This window comes from Phaseolus vulgaris, chromosome 7 (assembly GCF_000499845.2).
Source record: "Phaseolus vulgaris cultivar G19833 chromosome 7, P. vulgaris v2.0, whole genome shotgun sequence".
Classification (NCBI taxonomy): Eukaryota; Viridiplantae; Streptophyta; class Magnoliopsida; order Fabales; family Fabaceae; genus Phaseolus; species Phaseolus vulgaris.
Genome location: NC_023753.2, coordinates 2,800,543 through 2,816,268, shown reverse-complemented (window position 1 = coordinate 2,816,268; position 15,726 = coordinate 2,800,543). Strand labels below are relative to the sequence as shown.

Sequence of the window (15,726 nt, the reverse complement as noted above, 5' to 3'; positions counted from 1 at the left end):
GTTAATTCTATTTAAAACATTATGATTTTTTAATGTTCAAAAGCTTCTCATTAATTAAAAGTCTACGTCAATAATAATTTATATTAATCTTTTTATCCTAATAACTAAATTATTATTCTCTTAATTCTATTTTTTTTTTCAATTGGATTGTTAAATTCTTGCATGCACAAGTTAGAAATTAAATTGTGTTTTTGGTGGGATTCATGTGTTGGTGAGAAGAAAAATAAATTCAATTTCATATATAAGAGTAGAGAAATCATAAAAAAAAGGTGTGACACATTTTTTAAATACATTATCCATAATTTTTTTTTTAAGAATTACATATTTTTGTAAATATCAATTTTCGTTTAATATTTTCTTAATTTTATAATTTTCAATCAATAATAAAGTGTGTTATTAACCTTACTCAAAAAAAATGCAATAAAATTACAAGTGTCCATTAACATCAAAGTTCTAAACAAATAAATTCAAGGTGTAATTTACACTTAATTGAATATTTTAAATATATTTTTCTCCTTTGTTCTTAAAACATTTATTTCACAAATAATTTTATTAACTAACTTTTCTATCTTTTCAATTTTACCTACTTTAATACCTATATCTAAATTATATTTCAATGTTTTTAAAATATGAGTGAAATCGATTAAAAATAACCTTATAATACTATTTAAATATTGGATAAGAAGCTCAAAGTATAATTTATATGAAAAAAATATTTTTTATTAAATTTTAGTTATATAAAACAAAGATTGGTTCTTATAAGTAAATATAATCTATATGATAAAATCTTTTCACATGAAAACATTTTTTTTTTTAATTTGATGGTTTATAAAAGAAGTGCCACGCAGGCATAAACCCCTATTCCCAGCTTCAATTGCGAGTGTTCTGTTTCCAACGCCGTCACCACCATTGTCACTTGGCAGAAAGCTTGAGTTGGAGATTGAAACGCAGTGTGCAGTTGTGGAGAGTGCGAGGGTTGAAGATGGCTATAAGATCCAAGAAAGAGAAAGAACATCTCAATCTAGTGCTTGGTTCCCACCTCGCCACTATCCATGAAACGCTCCAGGTAATAATCACATCGTTCCTCTCTCTGTTTCTGTCTACTCGGTTATCACCATCGCTCAACATCTTTTTCTTCACACCCTTTTAGGTTTTGGATCAAACACCGCCGTCTTCTTCTACCAAAGTCACCTGGGACGATGTCATGAAGATGGGAGACCAAGTTTCTAAACAAGCAACTACAGGTCAGCCATTCTTAATTTCACTCGCTAAATTTTGTTTCTCTCTGATGCCCTGTTTCAATTTTGCGTTCTAGCACTCCCAAAATTTAATCTTTCCCCCCCATCATTAATTAGTTTTCAGTGTTGTAGTCACTCACGAGGGTTTTCCAAACTGGGTAAAAGAGATTGCATGAATTGAATTGTGTTGGGCACTTGTTGCTATTCTTAAATTAATGAAATCGTTTAGACTGGTATTTGTGAAAGGATAAAGATTTTTTTCTTGCCTTTTTTGCACTATTCGGATACCAACCATCCAAATTTTCTGTTTGGTTTTTCAATTGTGTCTTGGTTTTCTGCAGTGGGAATGCTTTGGACCGGGGAGCAGCCAGAGTCCAAAGCAATTGAGGAAAATATGGCATCATACTTCAACAATCTACAAGGTTTCCTTTTGGTTTCCCATGGTAGTACAGTTGGTGCGGGGCCTACTCTGTCTTCTGCTGTTCATGCATCCGTGAAGCAAGTTGTTGATTCCAGCTTCAGGTTGATGAAGGAAACAATCTCTTTATATGGTATGATGATTACTAATTTGTGCTATGCTATGATAATTAATGACATGTTGATCAGTAATAATAATACACTTTTGTCTGTGATTCTGGACTGTTGTTTTATGAATTTAAAAGCTAGATGTGAGCGATATAAATGAGAACATGCTTCTCCCTAGACCATGCGTTTTATACACCCTGTCAGAAATGTAGAATGGGAGACTATGCATGAGTTGAGGAGAAAACACGCAACCTGATGATGATTCCATTTCATGGTTTAGGTGATAGTGAAAGAGATGGACGCTAGCTAAGATATGTAGTTGGTGGTAGAGATGTTTTTTAAGTCCGTCCTCACGCTATGTTTTCATCACAGAAGTTTTTTATGCCGTTTTTCTTTTGTGATGTTGACTGTTGAGAGTCATGTCATTAGTTGATCTGGTAGCTTTGGAGTTGATATATGAATTGTGCTAGAAACACACTCTCCCTAATACTCTCTTCTATTGATCCGAATTTATTCGACACTACAAAAATCGGGGGAGAGATTCATTAAATAAGGTATGGGACCCACCAAATTGTGATTTCCAATCAATTTAACAAATGAGAGTGTATTAGATAGTGTATTCCTAACATTTTGCTTGATATATATGAGGTATAGTTTTCTGTTGTGATTTGGAGTTTTGTTCCTTATGGTGTTAGAGAGTGTATTCCAGTTTCTTGATTTATTATGTAATCAATCTAGTTTAAAATTAAAATTTGATTTAATAAGATCCCTGGATACTTCTGTTCTGGTTTAATATGCACTGATTAAGGATACTTCTGGTTTTGGAATGCACACAGCCTGCTCTAATGAATAGACTTTAATTTTAAAATTATATTTGTAATCTCTTATTGGATTGTTGACAACTTTTCTCTTTTAATGAAACACCAACAGGGACCCACTGCAAAGACCAGAAACTAACAGTACCTCAATTGGTTGGTCCTGTATGGGATGCATGTTCTGCTCTTAAAAAGACTCCTTCCACAAATGTTACAGCAATTGGACGAGGAATGACGCAGGTTGCTGTCTCAGTGAAGGATGTTCTTCGTGAAATGAAAGAATTGAAACCTGCTTCATTCGATGATCAAGTTGATGAAACTTCCAATGAGAGTTGTCCTGAAGCAGAGTCAGTTTCCCATGATGGTAATTCAAGTGAAGATGATTTAGGGAATGACTTGTCGCCTGAAGAGATGAGAGTGGCTGAAAGATCAATTGAGGTGGTCTCTGATACACTTTCAGTTATAAAAGTACTCATTCACTCCATCATCGGCTTGCTTAAGGTGGAAAAACCAAATGACAACAGCAGTTTTGTAAATTCCATGGAGAAATTGTTGCAATTGTGTCAGGAACTTGGTCGACAGATTGATGAAATTGGAGCATGCCTTTATCCCCCACAAGAGATTCCTGCCATAAAGGCAGGTTTGGAGAAAATCCTCAGCATTATTGATACTATGCAAGTGGAGGCAGAAGAACTTTTAGGCGCATCAGCTGCATTTATGGAGCCATGCAATGGCTTGAGGAGTTCACTGAAACAGTTTGCATCTGAACTAGGTAATCCTAGTACTACCGATGAAGCCGTTGAAGCCGTCGAAGCCAGAGTGGAAAATATAACATTAACCGATAAGTAGGCTCTGACATTAGCCAGGGTGTATTTTATTAATTATTATTTGGGTGGGGGAATATGTGTTCAATGAATTTGCCGTTGTAGAACTTCTGAAATGATCATTTGGATTTTCAATTTTATATATACCAGTGTACTTATTGTCACTGTTCAACCTCAGACATAAGATTGCTAGAATATTATCTCCTCTCACATTTAAACAGTATTAAAAACTTCGGTATAAAAGTTTCAATTATAATTCCATCAAAATCTATCTGGTTCAGTTCAAAGAACAGTTATAATTTCAATAACTGGAATTCAGGGAATGTCTTGTTTTTGGATTTTCGTTATTTAGTTCTATTATACTTTATCTTTCATTTGTAATTTGAAAAAAAAAATCACTTAAAAATGACCCGACAGACTTAAACGTTTAAATCAATTGGAATACAGGAAGAGTAATGCTCTGGTACGAGTAAAAATATACACTAGATTGCTGTGTGAATGTACATTAACATCTGCTCAGACTGAAAATTCTGGTACATAAATTAAGGGACTAAGGTCACCGTCCAATAAGCTTGACCATCCATGCGCCACCTAGGTAAAGACCCAATAAAGGTGCTGCTAGAAGAACTTGAGTGAGAGGATCAGTAGATGGCGTAACTATAGCAGCTGCCACAACTGCACCAACCACAACATACCTCCAAATTGATAGCATCTGGTCTCCGGACACCAGTCCAAGTTGTCCCAATAGAAATTGAATGACAGGTACCTACAATATGATTTCCTTTAGATTCCATAACTAATAAAGTTTGGAGGTACATACGTAGATAAAGATTGCTTCTTGTTATTGTTTCATTAAGCACTTGTTAAATGCACAACTGTTTATGCAAAACTAAAATCCAAAGGTATGATTGATTACAAGTGGTTTCTAAGCACAAACTTATGAGCATTCTTCGTCTTAGTAACCATAGCATGCCTTTCTTTCGAATACTTAACAGAATTATGTTGTTGGAATGTCCAGTGTTCATAACTCCAAATAGACCCCAAGCAGAGATTTTTAAAAATGTAATCATGTCAATGACCTCTGTCAAGAGTTGGTGTCAGCAAGTTTATCAAAAAGAAAGAGAAAAACAAGAAGAAAAAATACCTGGAAAGATAAGCCTGTACTGAACATAAGCACAAGAACAAATTCAAAGTATTGATCAATGGACCATATTGATTCAACAGCACCTTCAGCGTAGTTAACAAAGAAATTTAATGCTGCAGGTGTCAGAACTAAGTAGGAGAAAGTTATTCCCGCATAGAAAAGAACTGATGAGCCTAAAACAATCGGTCCTAGAAATCTTCTTTCCGCTTTTGTAAGACCTGGAAGTATAAAGGCTATGATTTCATAGAGGATGATGGGACTTCCCAAGAGAAGGCCACAGTATCCAGACACCTGCAGTTCAAAGTGACAAAAAATTAATATTATCAAGGTAGCTCCTGCCTTCTTTTATTTTATCTCTATTCAGGTTTGATCCTAACTTAGACGTGTATGCAAAAAATGGTTAAATGCACAACACAACACCCATAAAGATAATAAGATTTCGACTAGCTCTAATAAGATAATAGATTACTAAATCTTAAACACTAAGCATACTAAAGATAATATACTAGTTCTAATAAGATTTCAATAGTTCTCACATTATAAGTGTTGTGGAGATGAGGTTGTGGTAGATCCTAATTCAAATTCTAAGTGATAGATTATGTGCCTATGAGATCTTACAAGACAATCTGAATGTAGTCACATGAAGGATATGTTTCTCATCCCCACGATGAATGAATTGTTGGACGAACTAGTTTCCGCCAAGGTATTATTATGAGTTGTTTTTCTTTTCTATATTATCAAAAAATATAGTTTTCGTCCCACCCCGTTGTCATCCTTGGTAACAAGGAATGGTGAAGGAGTGAGTGTGGAGGTCAAGGGGGATGTGGGGACAGAAGCATGTACATGCGATGAGGTCACCATGGTACCATAATTGATAATGGTTTGGTAGGGTTAGTTGTGAGATGAAGGTGGAAGGCAATGCAAGGTTGCAAAATGTTGTGGGAGCTCCTACTCTCAATGAGTAGGGTATAGAAAAACCCCAAATATTGCGAATGAATTTGAGAGATTTGGGAGAAGGATGGCCAAATAAGGCTTGAGATGAAATTGAAACTAGATAGGGTTTAGGGGAAGTGTGATATCAGTATTGGTAGGTGATGGTTGTGTTTTTAGAGTAGAGAGGGAGTGAAAATATCCTTGGTCAGGTATATATGAGGTAATGGGATCCTCATCATCTATCGTGAGGAGAAGGAATTTTTTTGAAGCACATTTGTGATATGGTAAAAACTTTTCATTACAGTAGTAGCAGAGGCCTTGGGCCCTTCTTTCCTGCATCTGAGCAGTGTTTAACTTTTTTATAGGAAGAGAGTTTTGTGAAGTTGAAGGGATAGTTTTGAGTGTATGGTGGTTGTGAGGTAGAGTATTGGGATTTGAAGGGTTTAGATTTGATGTGATGAAGTATAAATGACCACACTGTTTCTGTTGTTCTCGATCTTCTAAATCACAAAGTTTATTTGGATTGAATTTTAATTTAAGCTCTTAGATAAAACAATTATCTGGAGAACAAAGATATTTCAATTGTACTACGCCATTAACCTTATTTGGGAACTAGTTATGAGGCAGAGATAAGAACGAAGGTTGCTTTGTACATTCCTGATAAAGCAAGAGCAACAACATAAAACACTGGTTTACAGCTCATTTGATAAGGAAGGAAGCAACAGCCATCTCAGAGATATTTGTAAGATATCTTACCTTTAAAGTTGTAAAGAAAAATTCACCAGGAGCCAGCTGAAGAAATCTTACACCCTGTGATTTAACAGGGGCTTCAAGAATCAATATCAGTTCTTTTGAAAATGTAAAGCATCCCAAAATGCTAGCTCCAACGGCTAAAACTGATACAAAGATTCTCTGCCGCAGCTCTTCAAGATGATCAAATACACTCATTTCTTTATCATCAGGAAGAAGCTCTTTACTGGGATAAAGAAAATCATAGATAGCACCTCGTCCACCATCTTGCTCAAAATTTCCCTGCATTTCTTCTGATGTACTCTTAAAAGGATCTGTGTTTTCAGACACAAGAACGATCTTAGAATCTTATCCATATCTACTACATTTGAGGAATCATATCACCACAATCATCATTTAACAAGGGAAAAAAATTAGCACAATTTCAAATGTACCCGCAATAACATTGTTCTCAAGAAACCACCCTAGGATAAGTTGAGTTAAATAGTATAATATGAACAAAAAACGATATACACTAATCATATTTGGAATTTATCCTCGTAGCATCCATACACAATATTATACATAGGTCATGTTTGTATAAAATTCTCCATAACTAAGAAAAATGAAATAAGCTTCTTTCACAGGCGAAAATTAAATCTGTAGCTCTGTATTTGTCCAAATTAACTTTATTCCATACAAGAACGATTTTTCTTATGTTCTTCTACTATAAAACTTTCTAAAAACTCTTAAGGAATAAGATAACGATAACATTAAATTGAAATGACTGAATCCGATGAAGCGGGTTCCAGTGGTTATTTACCGGGCCTTTCTTCAAGGGCGGAGCCCAACCCAGTAGCGGTGGTACTCAAGTCCTGCTGCTCCTGTCTGAGGTCGTCATCCACAGCCAAGCAAACAAAGCTCCTACTCCTCTTCTGTGACCGTGAAAGAGGGAGGCTCAACCCGGATGGGTTTCCGACCCGAATGGATGTTCGGAGCGACCCGAACTGAGGAACGACGTTCATGGGAACAGTGGTGGTTACCAATCCCATGGTGAGCCGTAACATCTCTTGATTTTGGTTTGCTCGGTGTGGCCTCGCCGCCTGATATTTTACACTCGCACGCTCTTCTTCCGCACACAACACCACTACAATATTATTGATATCTTTTGCGTATAAGTACAAATAAATTTTAGACAAAACTCTCTGAAATTAGTTTTCGAAAATTCAACGTTGCAACGCAGTTGTACTCTTTAGATATTTTTAGTTTAAATTAATGTTTCAGTTCTTTAGATTTGGTTTAAATGAGCTTAAAAAAAATTAAAATACTTATATTATTTATAATTTTTATTATATAAAAATTATACATAAATTCAGATTTAAATTCAATATTATGACTTCAATTAATATATATATATATATAATATAATAGTTAAATTTATTTAACTTTTAATTTTTTAGAAACGAAACAAAATTATTACATGTTAGACCAAAAAAATTACAATTCATCTAAAAAAACAGATTATTTTGATACAATTTTTTTAAATGGTCTTACACTTAGTCAACTTAGATCGAATCAGTTATTTCATAGATCTCGATAGTATTATTTTAATCATTATGTGAATCTTCTGTATATATATATATATATATATATATATATATATATATATAATATGTATTTTGTTAATGTAATACTAAATGATGATGTGATTATTGAGATGTTGTTTAATATCTATATATCAATATAATTTAAGTATACAATTAAGATACTATAGAAATTAGAAGTAAAATAAATCACATTAGAAATATATGTTACCCAAATATTAAACTGCATTGTATAATTGTTATAATATATAAATTATACCTAAAAGACAATTACAATTATTAAAAATTCCTAGAAGACCCTAATTTACACAGAATATTAAAAACGAAAACAATACAATTATTATACCTAATCAAGTAATTAAAATCATATTATACTTTGAAGATCTATTATGATTTGTTTTTTAAATGTAAAGTTGATATAAATTACGTGATATACGATTTGTAAGAAAGGTTGATATAATATAATAGAGTGAAAAATATAAAATTTAAATTTAAGAAAAACAGGATGGTATTGTAATTTTTTTTAAAGTTATTATTACATCAAAATTCATGTAGGAGGATTTTATTGTGTTAATATAAGTAAACAAAATTACTACTTCTACAAAAGAGAAGAAAAGGGTAAAATTGTCATTTCAGATGTTCTTATAGAGGTGCAGGAAGAATTGCTCCACTTTTAGCCTATCACCGGGCTTCCAACGAAGAACGAAGCCCATTATAGGAATTGGGCCGCATTTGATAAAGAACACAAGATCTTCGCTAGTTATAAATACTCAGGCGCGGTTATTGTTCCCGCCAACTGTGTTGCATCTTCGGCGCAATGGAGCCAGAAAATCACAAAACGATGGCAGTGAACGTGCTTCGAAGCAGAATCTGCGACCCCAAATTCATCTTCAACAACGATTATCCAGACAGCAACTACAGGTCTGAACTTCTTCTTTCCCACAGTTAACGTTTCTCCTTGTTATTCAATCAAATTCGAATCGGTCGTAGCCTCACTTTACCGATTTCTCATATCAGCAAACTGAAATTCATGATATCGAGTTCAGTGACGGAGGCGTGCAACAATTCTATTCTGCTTCTCGGTCCGCGCGGCTCCGGAAAGAGCGCGGTGTGTTCATCACTCACCTCAATCTCAACCTTGGTTTAAGGGTTTCCTCCATTTTCTTTTCAATATGTTTTCTCTTATTAGGTTTTGGAAGTTGTCATTCAAGATTTGCTGCAAGAGTATCCAGACTCGATTTCAGTGGTAATTAATCATTGCCTCTAAATAATAATATAGTTTAATTAGTCTTGGTCATTTGGTTCTTGTGCCTGCACAATCATAACTGTTTCATTCCCACACTTAGATATTACTTTCTTAGGCTTTACAGATTAGCTTTTGAACTCGTTTTAGTCTCTAAAATACCTTTTTAATCCATTTTAGTCCACGGTAGAGACTATAACAGATTAAAACGTCTATGTGGACAGACTACAATGAAAAAATAAATGTTCAAATATTACTGAATGAGCGATTAAACATAATGATATGAATAATTTATAAGATCGGAAGTATGTTTATTCTCTTGGATTAAATTTTTCGTTGCAGATAAGGTTGAATGGGCTTTTACATTGTGATGACATCTCTGCATTCAAGGTTAGCATTCATAAAACCTGCTTATACAATTACTAATTTAAACAGCTATGATGTTATTATTGCCCTTTGTTTTTCTGCTTGTGTTAATTTTTTTCTAGAATTGTTTTTCCTGATTGCTTATGTTGACTTACTTACTACTGACAACGACTTTGGTGACGTTTGTTAGCTGTGATTTGTATATAATCAATGGCTTCTTATATGGCTAGTTTGCCGCCCTAGTCAGCTTCTTACACTTAATAATATAGGCACATAGGTTGGCATGAACTCTGGTTGAGTGATTAACTAGTTAGTCTTGCTGCGGAAAGAGACAACTAATTGGAAGATAATCCACGGTGATTTAGCTAGGAAGCTTGTAGATTCTCCTAGTGGAACTGTAACAATGTTCTTTCTGAATTTTTGTTACAAGATAAGGAATAAATCTTTATAGAATTTACTATTCTTGTCATACGGTCAGTTTGATTGCACTGATGTAAATGAGGAAATAGTGGAATAGCGAGGAAGAGAGTTAATTTTGGGATTTGTGCACCATTTGGCAGTGAAAAGCTACGAAGAAATGGAGAGAAATTCAAACACTGTTCATTTCATCTAAGGGTGTAGAATAATGCAGAAATGGGCGGAAGAACACCAGATGGAAGGATGTCTCTTACGTTTTACTTCTTTTTGATACACAATCCCAATGTTTTATTATAAACACAAGAGTTGTTGCGCCATGTGTCTGTAATTTCTATCACAGTATATTATTTAAAAGACTTAAATTTAACATTTATTAATTTTAATTTTATATATTTTTTAAATAAAATGATTTGCCTTCTAAATTTTAAAAATAAAAAAGAACACATTAAATACTAACATGGCATTGAGTCCCATCCACCACAATTGCACTCCAATTTTGTCAAACCTAATCTCTTTTACATTACACAATACACCAAATGGGATGATCCCTCTTATATATTCTTATAGATAAGGGTAAAATAGGAACATAATGCCTACATCAAATAGGATAATCCCCATTTATACTTATAGATTATAGATAATAAATAAATATATAAAGTAGTAATAATGATAATAATAAATGAAAATAATATTAATAAATATTAATCTCAATAATAAAATAGTATTTTTAATTCCTTTTTTAAATTAAATAATCTCAAAAAAATAATCTTTTTTCAGTGAGACTATTTCTATTTTTATTTTATTTCTCATAAATTTCTCTTCTTTCTTTTTCCACTTCATTTCCTTTATTTCTTTCTTCTCTACCAAACATATATCAATACAAATAAGATTGTTTGAACGGGTAGATTTAGGTTGCACTGTATCTAATCTTGTTTGGTGTCTCATTTGTTGCTGCAAACCATGATGAAACAGGAAATAGCTAGGCAGTTATGCATGGAGCATCAATTGCTATTCTCAAAAGCGGTAACATAACCTACCTATACAAAATTCATACTATGCATTTGCAAATATGGTACGTTGATTTTTTTTATCTTGATATCAACATTCTGCAGGCATCATTTGATGACAACTCCCAGTTTATGGTTGCCATTCTAAAGTGAGTGAAAGTTTCATTGGTTAAAAAAGCAAAATAATTTCAAGTTCTAGAGCATTTACTATCTTTGTTTTATAGGGAATGCGGATTAGCACATAAAACAATTATATTTGTTCTAGAAGAGTTTGACTTGTTTGCTCGGGTAAGGCTTCTCTTGCTTTTGTCCTTTGATCATTTCTCAAAAGTTTGTGGTTTAACTTGTGGGTTATAATTGTAGTTATTTTCAACCTCTTACTCTCTGTTAAGTTTTGTGGTCACTGAAATATTTTGGTTTGACTTTTTAAACATACATTTGCTATGTCTGCATTCCTGATTCTTTGCAGGGTAAACAGCGGTTACTTTATAGCTTGCTGGATGCAATGCAATCAATAACATCACAGGCTGTTGTACTTGGCATTAGTTGCCGTTTGGTATGTGCTTTGCAGTTATTTCGTTTTTCTTCTATAAACTTTTAAGTAGTTGTGAATAGTTATGTCTGAATTTCTTAATGCGATTGGTAAGGAGAAAAAATTAAAGTGATGCTATTTCTGTAAATTACAAATTATTGTTATTGGATTAACTGTTTCCCACTTCTTTTTTTTGCTTGTATATATATTTTGAGAAAATAATCTATCATAGCATGTGGTTGTTGTAGAACATAAGATAACTTTTACAAATCAAGATAGTCCACCTTGCAGGATGCAGATCAACTGTTGGAGAAAAGAGTACGATCTCGGTTTTCACATAGAAAGCTGTTGTTCTTACCACCTTCAATGGAAGATTCACAGAAGTAGGTGGATTGTAATTTTCTTAGACTGAGATATGCTGAAGACGATGTTAAATGCAATGCTTGACTTGTCATGTAGGTTACTTATACACATGTTGACATTACCAATCGATTCAAGCTTTCCACATGATTATGCTGTTGAATTTAACAGGAAGGTCCAAGTATCCTTTTTTATTGCGAATGCTTTTCTATGTTGATTCTAGTTTATTAGTTGGGCTTCTGAACAAACAGGAGTGCCACCCATATCAATTTAAATGTTTCCAAAGCACACGAACGAATTCACATGTCTACCATATGCTGCAATCACCGAGATTTGATAACTTAATGCCAATAAATTCATAATGCACAGATGTTGACATGTTTGTCCATATTTGACTATTCTTATATTTAAGTTAATGAGTTTTGCAGAACGAAATATTGTTGCAAACCTTTTCAGTTTTCTGCATCGCCATTAACTGCCTTTGTGTTTGCTAGTAAACTTATTTCATTGAAAACAACTGGCTCACATCTACAGAAACTGCTATGTGTGGAAAAGTTAGTTATGTATTTTCTTGATCAATGAAAATTCACACTTGTCTACCTGGTTAAGAAATCCTTGACAAATTACAGAATATTATAGAAGATAGAAAGTTCAAAGAAACCATAAAAAAATATTTAAATGTTGATTCCTGTATCAAACATTTGCTGAGGTTCCTGTAAGTATCTTTTTCACACTTCTGTAAGCTGTTGAATAACATATAGATGTTCTCCACGCTTTTGCGAATTTGATTATTTTCAGATTCTGTGCAGTCTCTCATATGGATATGCAGACTGGGTTCCTGTCTCAGGAGAACTTTGAAATTGCATTTTCAAGCATCCAGAGGCAGCCCAAACTAGAATGTTTAAGAAGTATGACAATTTAGATAATTTATAAATCATAATAGATGTTACTCTTTCTGTATAGAGATGCCATTCCATTGACGTTATATTTTATATATAAACTATTCTCATTTAATGGGTCTTGAACTAATTGGCTTTCTGGTTATAATTGCGATTTGCAAGCAGATTGTTCCAATTTAGAACTTCATATTTTGGTTTGCATGAAGAGATTGGAAGTTAAAGAGCAAAGTTTATGCAACTTCAATTCTGTAATGAAAGGTAATATTTGTTGTTTTTCTTTCAATTTTTTTATATTATTCCTTAATGTGATTGCCAACTTTGCAGAGTATAAAAGCATGCATGATTCCTTCCGGACTTCTGAGTATTATTCAAGAAATGTCTGCTTACGGGTTTGTCCATCTGCTTTTATGATTTTTTTAAGCCAAACATGTTATTCGTAGCAAATAATGATTATGGTATGTTTCCTACCATTCCCGAAACTCATTTGGGCGTATTTTATCCTTGTGTATACAGGCATTTGAACACCTTATACATCGTGAGATGATATGTTTCACGGACAATAGAGGCCAAAGTTTGACTGTTGAATTCCGCCCTGTAAAGCTTTTAATTTCATCTGCTGAACTACATCAGGGACTTAAAGCGTATAGTTCATGTCCTGTAAGTTAACTGACTCAATTAGCCCAGCTGTATATTAATTATGTGCCAGATTGAGAAATAAGAATTGCCTGGGGATTTCGTTGGAAGTAAAGGGGCTTGCATCTCCTAAACATGATCTTAAGTTCAATTTCGAGATTCATGTGTATGATGGGGCAAAAAAACTGTTGGCAGGAGGAGTCTCCACTTTATAGCTTCATCTAAAGAGAAATTAGTCTCTTACATACCGGATAGAAGGATATTGAGAAACCAAAATACTAATCAAATTGCATATTTTTGGCAGGCTTACCTTTTAAAGTTAATGGACCGTGAAGGCTAAAACCTTGAGGGACATGTCTGTTCGCGCTTGATGTTACGCTGTGTGGTACGATTCCAAATTCTGATAAATTCAACCTGTCTACTAAAATGTCTCTCTTGTTTATTCAACACTTTTTCGTGATTATATAGTTCCATGTACACGGAAATTAATCTTTTTTATTCATTTCTTTTGATCAATCAGATTTCAATTTGCTATAGGTTAAAATCCCGATTTACGTCATTACATAAATCAATAATTACAAATTATGAAAACACCCATCCCCGTAAAATGTTTAGGGCTTGTTAAGGGTGGGGAAAAAATCCAAATTACAAAATCCAATCCATAATTATCCAAATCTATATTAGTTTTAATCAATTTAAATGGATTTGTCTCAAATCCAAATTCATATTTTTGGATTTTGGATTGGATATTGACTTGGCCCGATCCAAGTTGAGCCAAGACAATTTGGGCCCAAGTTGAATCGAGTCGGTATGGGCCAAAGTCGAGTCGAGTCAACTGTGGGCCAAGTCGAGCTGAGCGGGTGATATTGAGTCGAGTTGACCCATGCATATGTCTAGTTGAGTCGGTCCAGGCCCATGACGATCAGGTTTAAGGCTGATGTTGAGTCGAGCGGGCCTAGGTCGATGTCGAGTCGAGCAAGCCTGAGACCATGTCGAGATGAGTAGGCTCGGGCCCAAGTTGAGCCAAGCAGGCCTGGGTCGAAGTCGAGTCGAGCAAGCTCAAGCCCATGTCGAGTCGAGCAAGCCCGAGCCCATGTTAAGTTGTTTGGGCTCAGGCTAATGTCTAGCCAAGCGGGCTTGGGTCGATGTCGAGTTGAGCGGGCCCGGGTCGATGTCGAGATGAGTGGGCCCAGATTGATGTCGAGTTGTCAGGGTTGGGCCATTGTCGAGTCGTATGGGCTCGGGCAGATTTTGAGTCGTTCGGGCCTAGGTCGATGTCGAGCCGAGCAGACCTAGGGCGATGTCTAGCATAGTGAGCCTGGACCAATGTCAAGTCGTTCAGGTCCGGGTCGATGTCAAGTTGTTCGGGCCCGGGTCGATGTCGAGTCGTTCGGGTTCGGGTCGATGTCGAGTCCGGGTCGATGTCGATTAGTTCGGACCTGGGCCGATGTTGAGACGAGCGGGCCCAAACTTTTGTCGAGTTGAGTGGGCCCGTGTCGATTTCGAGTTGTTTAGGCTGGGGCGATGTCCAGTTGTTCGGGCCCATGTCCATGTCAAGTCGTTCGGGCCTGGGGCCAATGTCAAGTCGTCAAGGACCGGGACGATGTTGAGTCGTCTAGGCTCGGGTCGATGTCGAGTCGTTTAAGCCCGTACCAATATCGAGTTGTCTGAGCTCGTATCGATGTCTAGCCGTTTGAGCTCAGGTCGATGTTGAGTCGGCCGGGCCCGGGCCGATGTCGAGTTGTTCGGGTTTGAGCCGATGTCAAGTCATTCGAGCCTGAGTCAATGTCGAGCCGTTTGGGTTTGGGCCGATGTCGAATCGTCCGGGTCTAGGTTGATGTAGAGCCGAGTTGGTCTGCGTCCAGGTTGAGTCAGCTTAGGCCAGTTCGAGCCAAGTTAGTTTGTGTCCATATCAAAATGGATTTAATGTAATTGATAAAGTAAATTTAATCTAATTAACAAAGTAAATTTAATCTAATTAAAAAAAGTGGATTTAATCTAATTAAAAAAAGTGGATTTAATCTATAGATTTTTAGAAAAATCCAAATATATTTGATCTAGTTAAAATGGATATGGATTTTATATCCAAATCCATATTTTTGAGCCAAGACAATTTGGGTCCAGGTTGAGCAAAGTCGATCGGAGTCCACGTCGAGCTGAGTTGTTCGGGCCCAAGTTGAATCAAGTCGGTATGGGTCTAGTCGATCCGGTCCAGGCCCATGACGATCAGGTCAGGGTTGATGTTGAGCCGAGCGGGCCCAGGTTGATGTCGAGTCGAGTAGACTCAAGCCCATGTTGAGATGAGTAGGCTCGGGCCCAAGTTGAGCCAAGCAGTCTCAGCCCCATGTCAAGCAAATCAGGCCTGGGCCGAAGTTGAGTCGAGCAAGCCCGAGCCCATGTTGAGTTGTTTGGGCCCGGGTCGATGTCAGGCTCAAATCAATGTCAAGTCGTTCAGGC

At 35.5% G+C, this 15,726-nt stretch overlaps 3 protein-coding genes across 3 annotated transcripts; 2 read left to right on the top strand and 1 right to left on the bottom strand.

Moving 5' to 3' along the window:
* The first annotated feature begins 820 nt into the window (after positions 1-820).
* Positions 821-3,579, top strand: LOC137827645 (uncharacterized). The gene is made up of 4 exons (XM_068633861.1): positions 821-1,066; positions 1,151-1,244; positions 1,580-1,789; positions 2,694-3,579. The coding sequence occupies exons 1-4, from the start codon at positions 983-985 to the stop codon at positions 3,425-3,427; spliced, it is 1,122 nt and encodes a 373-aa protein (XP_068489962.1). The 5' UTR covers positions 821-982; the 3' UTR covers positions 3,428-3,579.
* Positions 3,580-3,863: 284 nt separating this feature from the next.
* On the bottom strand, positions 3,864-7,444 carry LOC137827646 (sec-independent protein translocase protein TATC, chloroplastic). Its single transcript, XM_068633862.1, has 4 exons — positions 7,032-7,444; positions 6,236-6,543; positions 4,547-4,837; positions 3,864-4,168 (listed from the first exon to the last, which is right to left on the bottom strand). Exons 1-4 carry the CDS (start codon positions 7,273-7,275, stop codon positions 3,959-3,961), a joined length of 1,053 nt encoding a protein of 350 aa, XP_068489963.1. The 5' UTR covers positions 7,276-7,444; the 3' UTR covers positions 3,864-3,958.
* Positions 7,445-8,598: 1,154 nt separating this feature from the next.
* On the top strand, positions 8,599-13,785 carry LOC137827644 (origin of replication complex subunit 4). Its single transcript, XM_068633860.1, has 16 exons — positions 8,599-8,733; positions 8,830-8,920; positions 9,002-9,058; positions 9,398-9,445; positions 10,811-10,861; positions 10,951-10,994; positions 11,070-11,133; positions 11,315-11,401; positions 11,669-11,760; positions 11,837-11,918; positions 12,367-12,452; positions 12,536-12,645; positions 12,802-12,894; positions 12,961-13,025; positions 13,150-13,293; positions 13,574-13,785. The coding sequence occupies exons 1-16, from the start codon at positions 8,630-8,632 to the stop codon at positions 13,607-13,609; spliced, it is 1,254 nt and encodes a 417-aa protein (XP_068489961.1). The 5' UTR covers positions 8,599-8,629; the 3' UTR covers positions 13,610-13,785.
* The last annotated feature ends 1,941 nt before the right edge of the window (positions 13,786-15,726 follow it).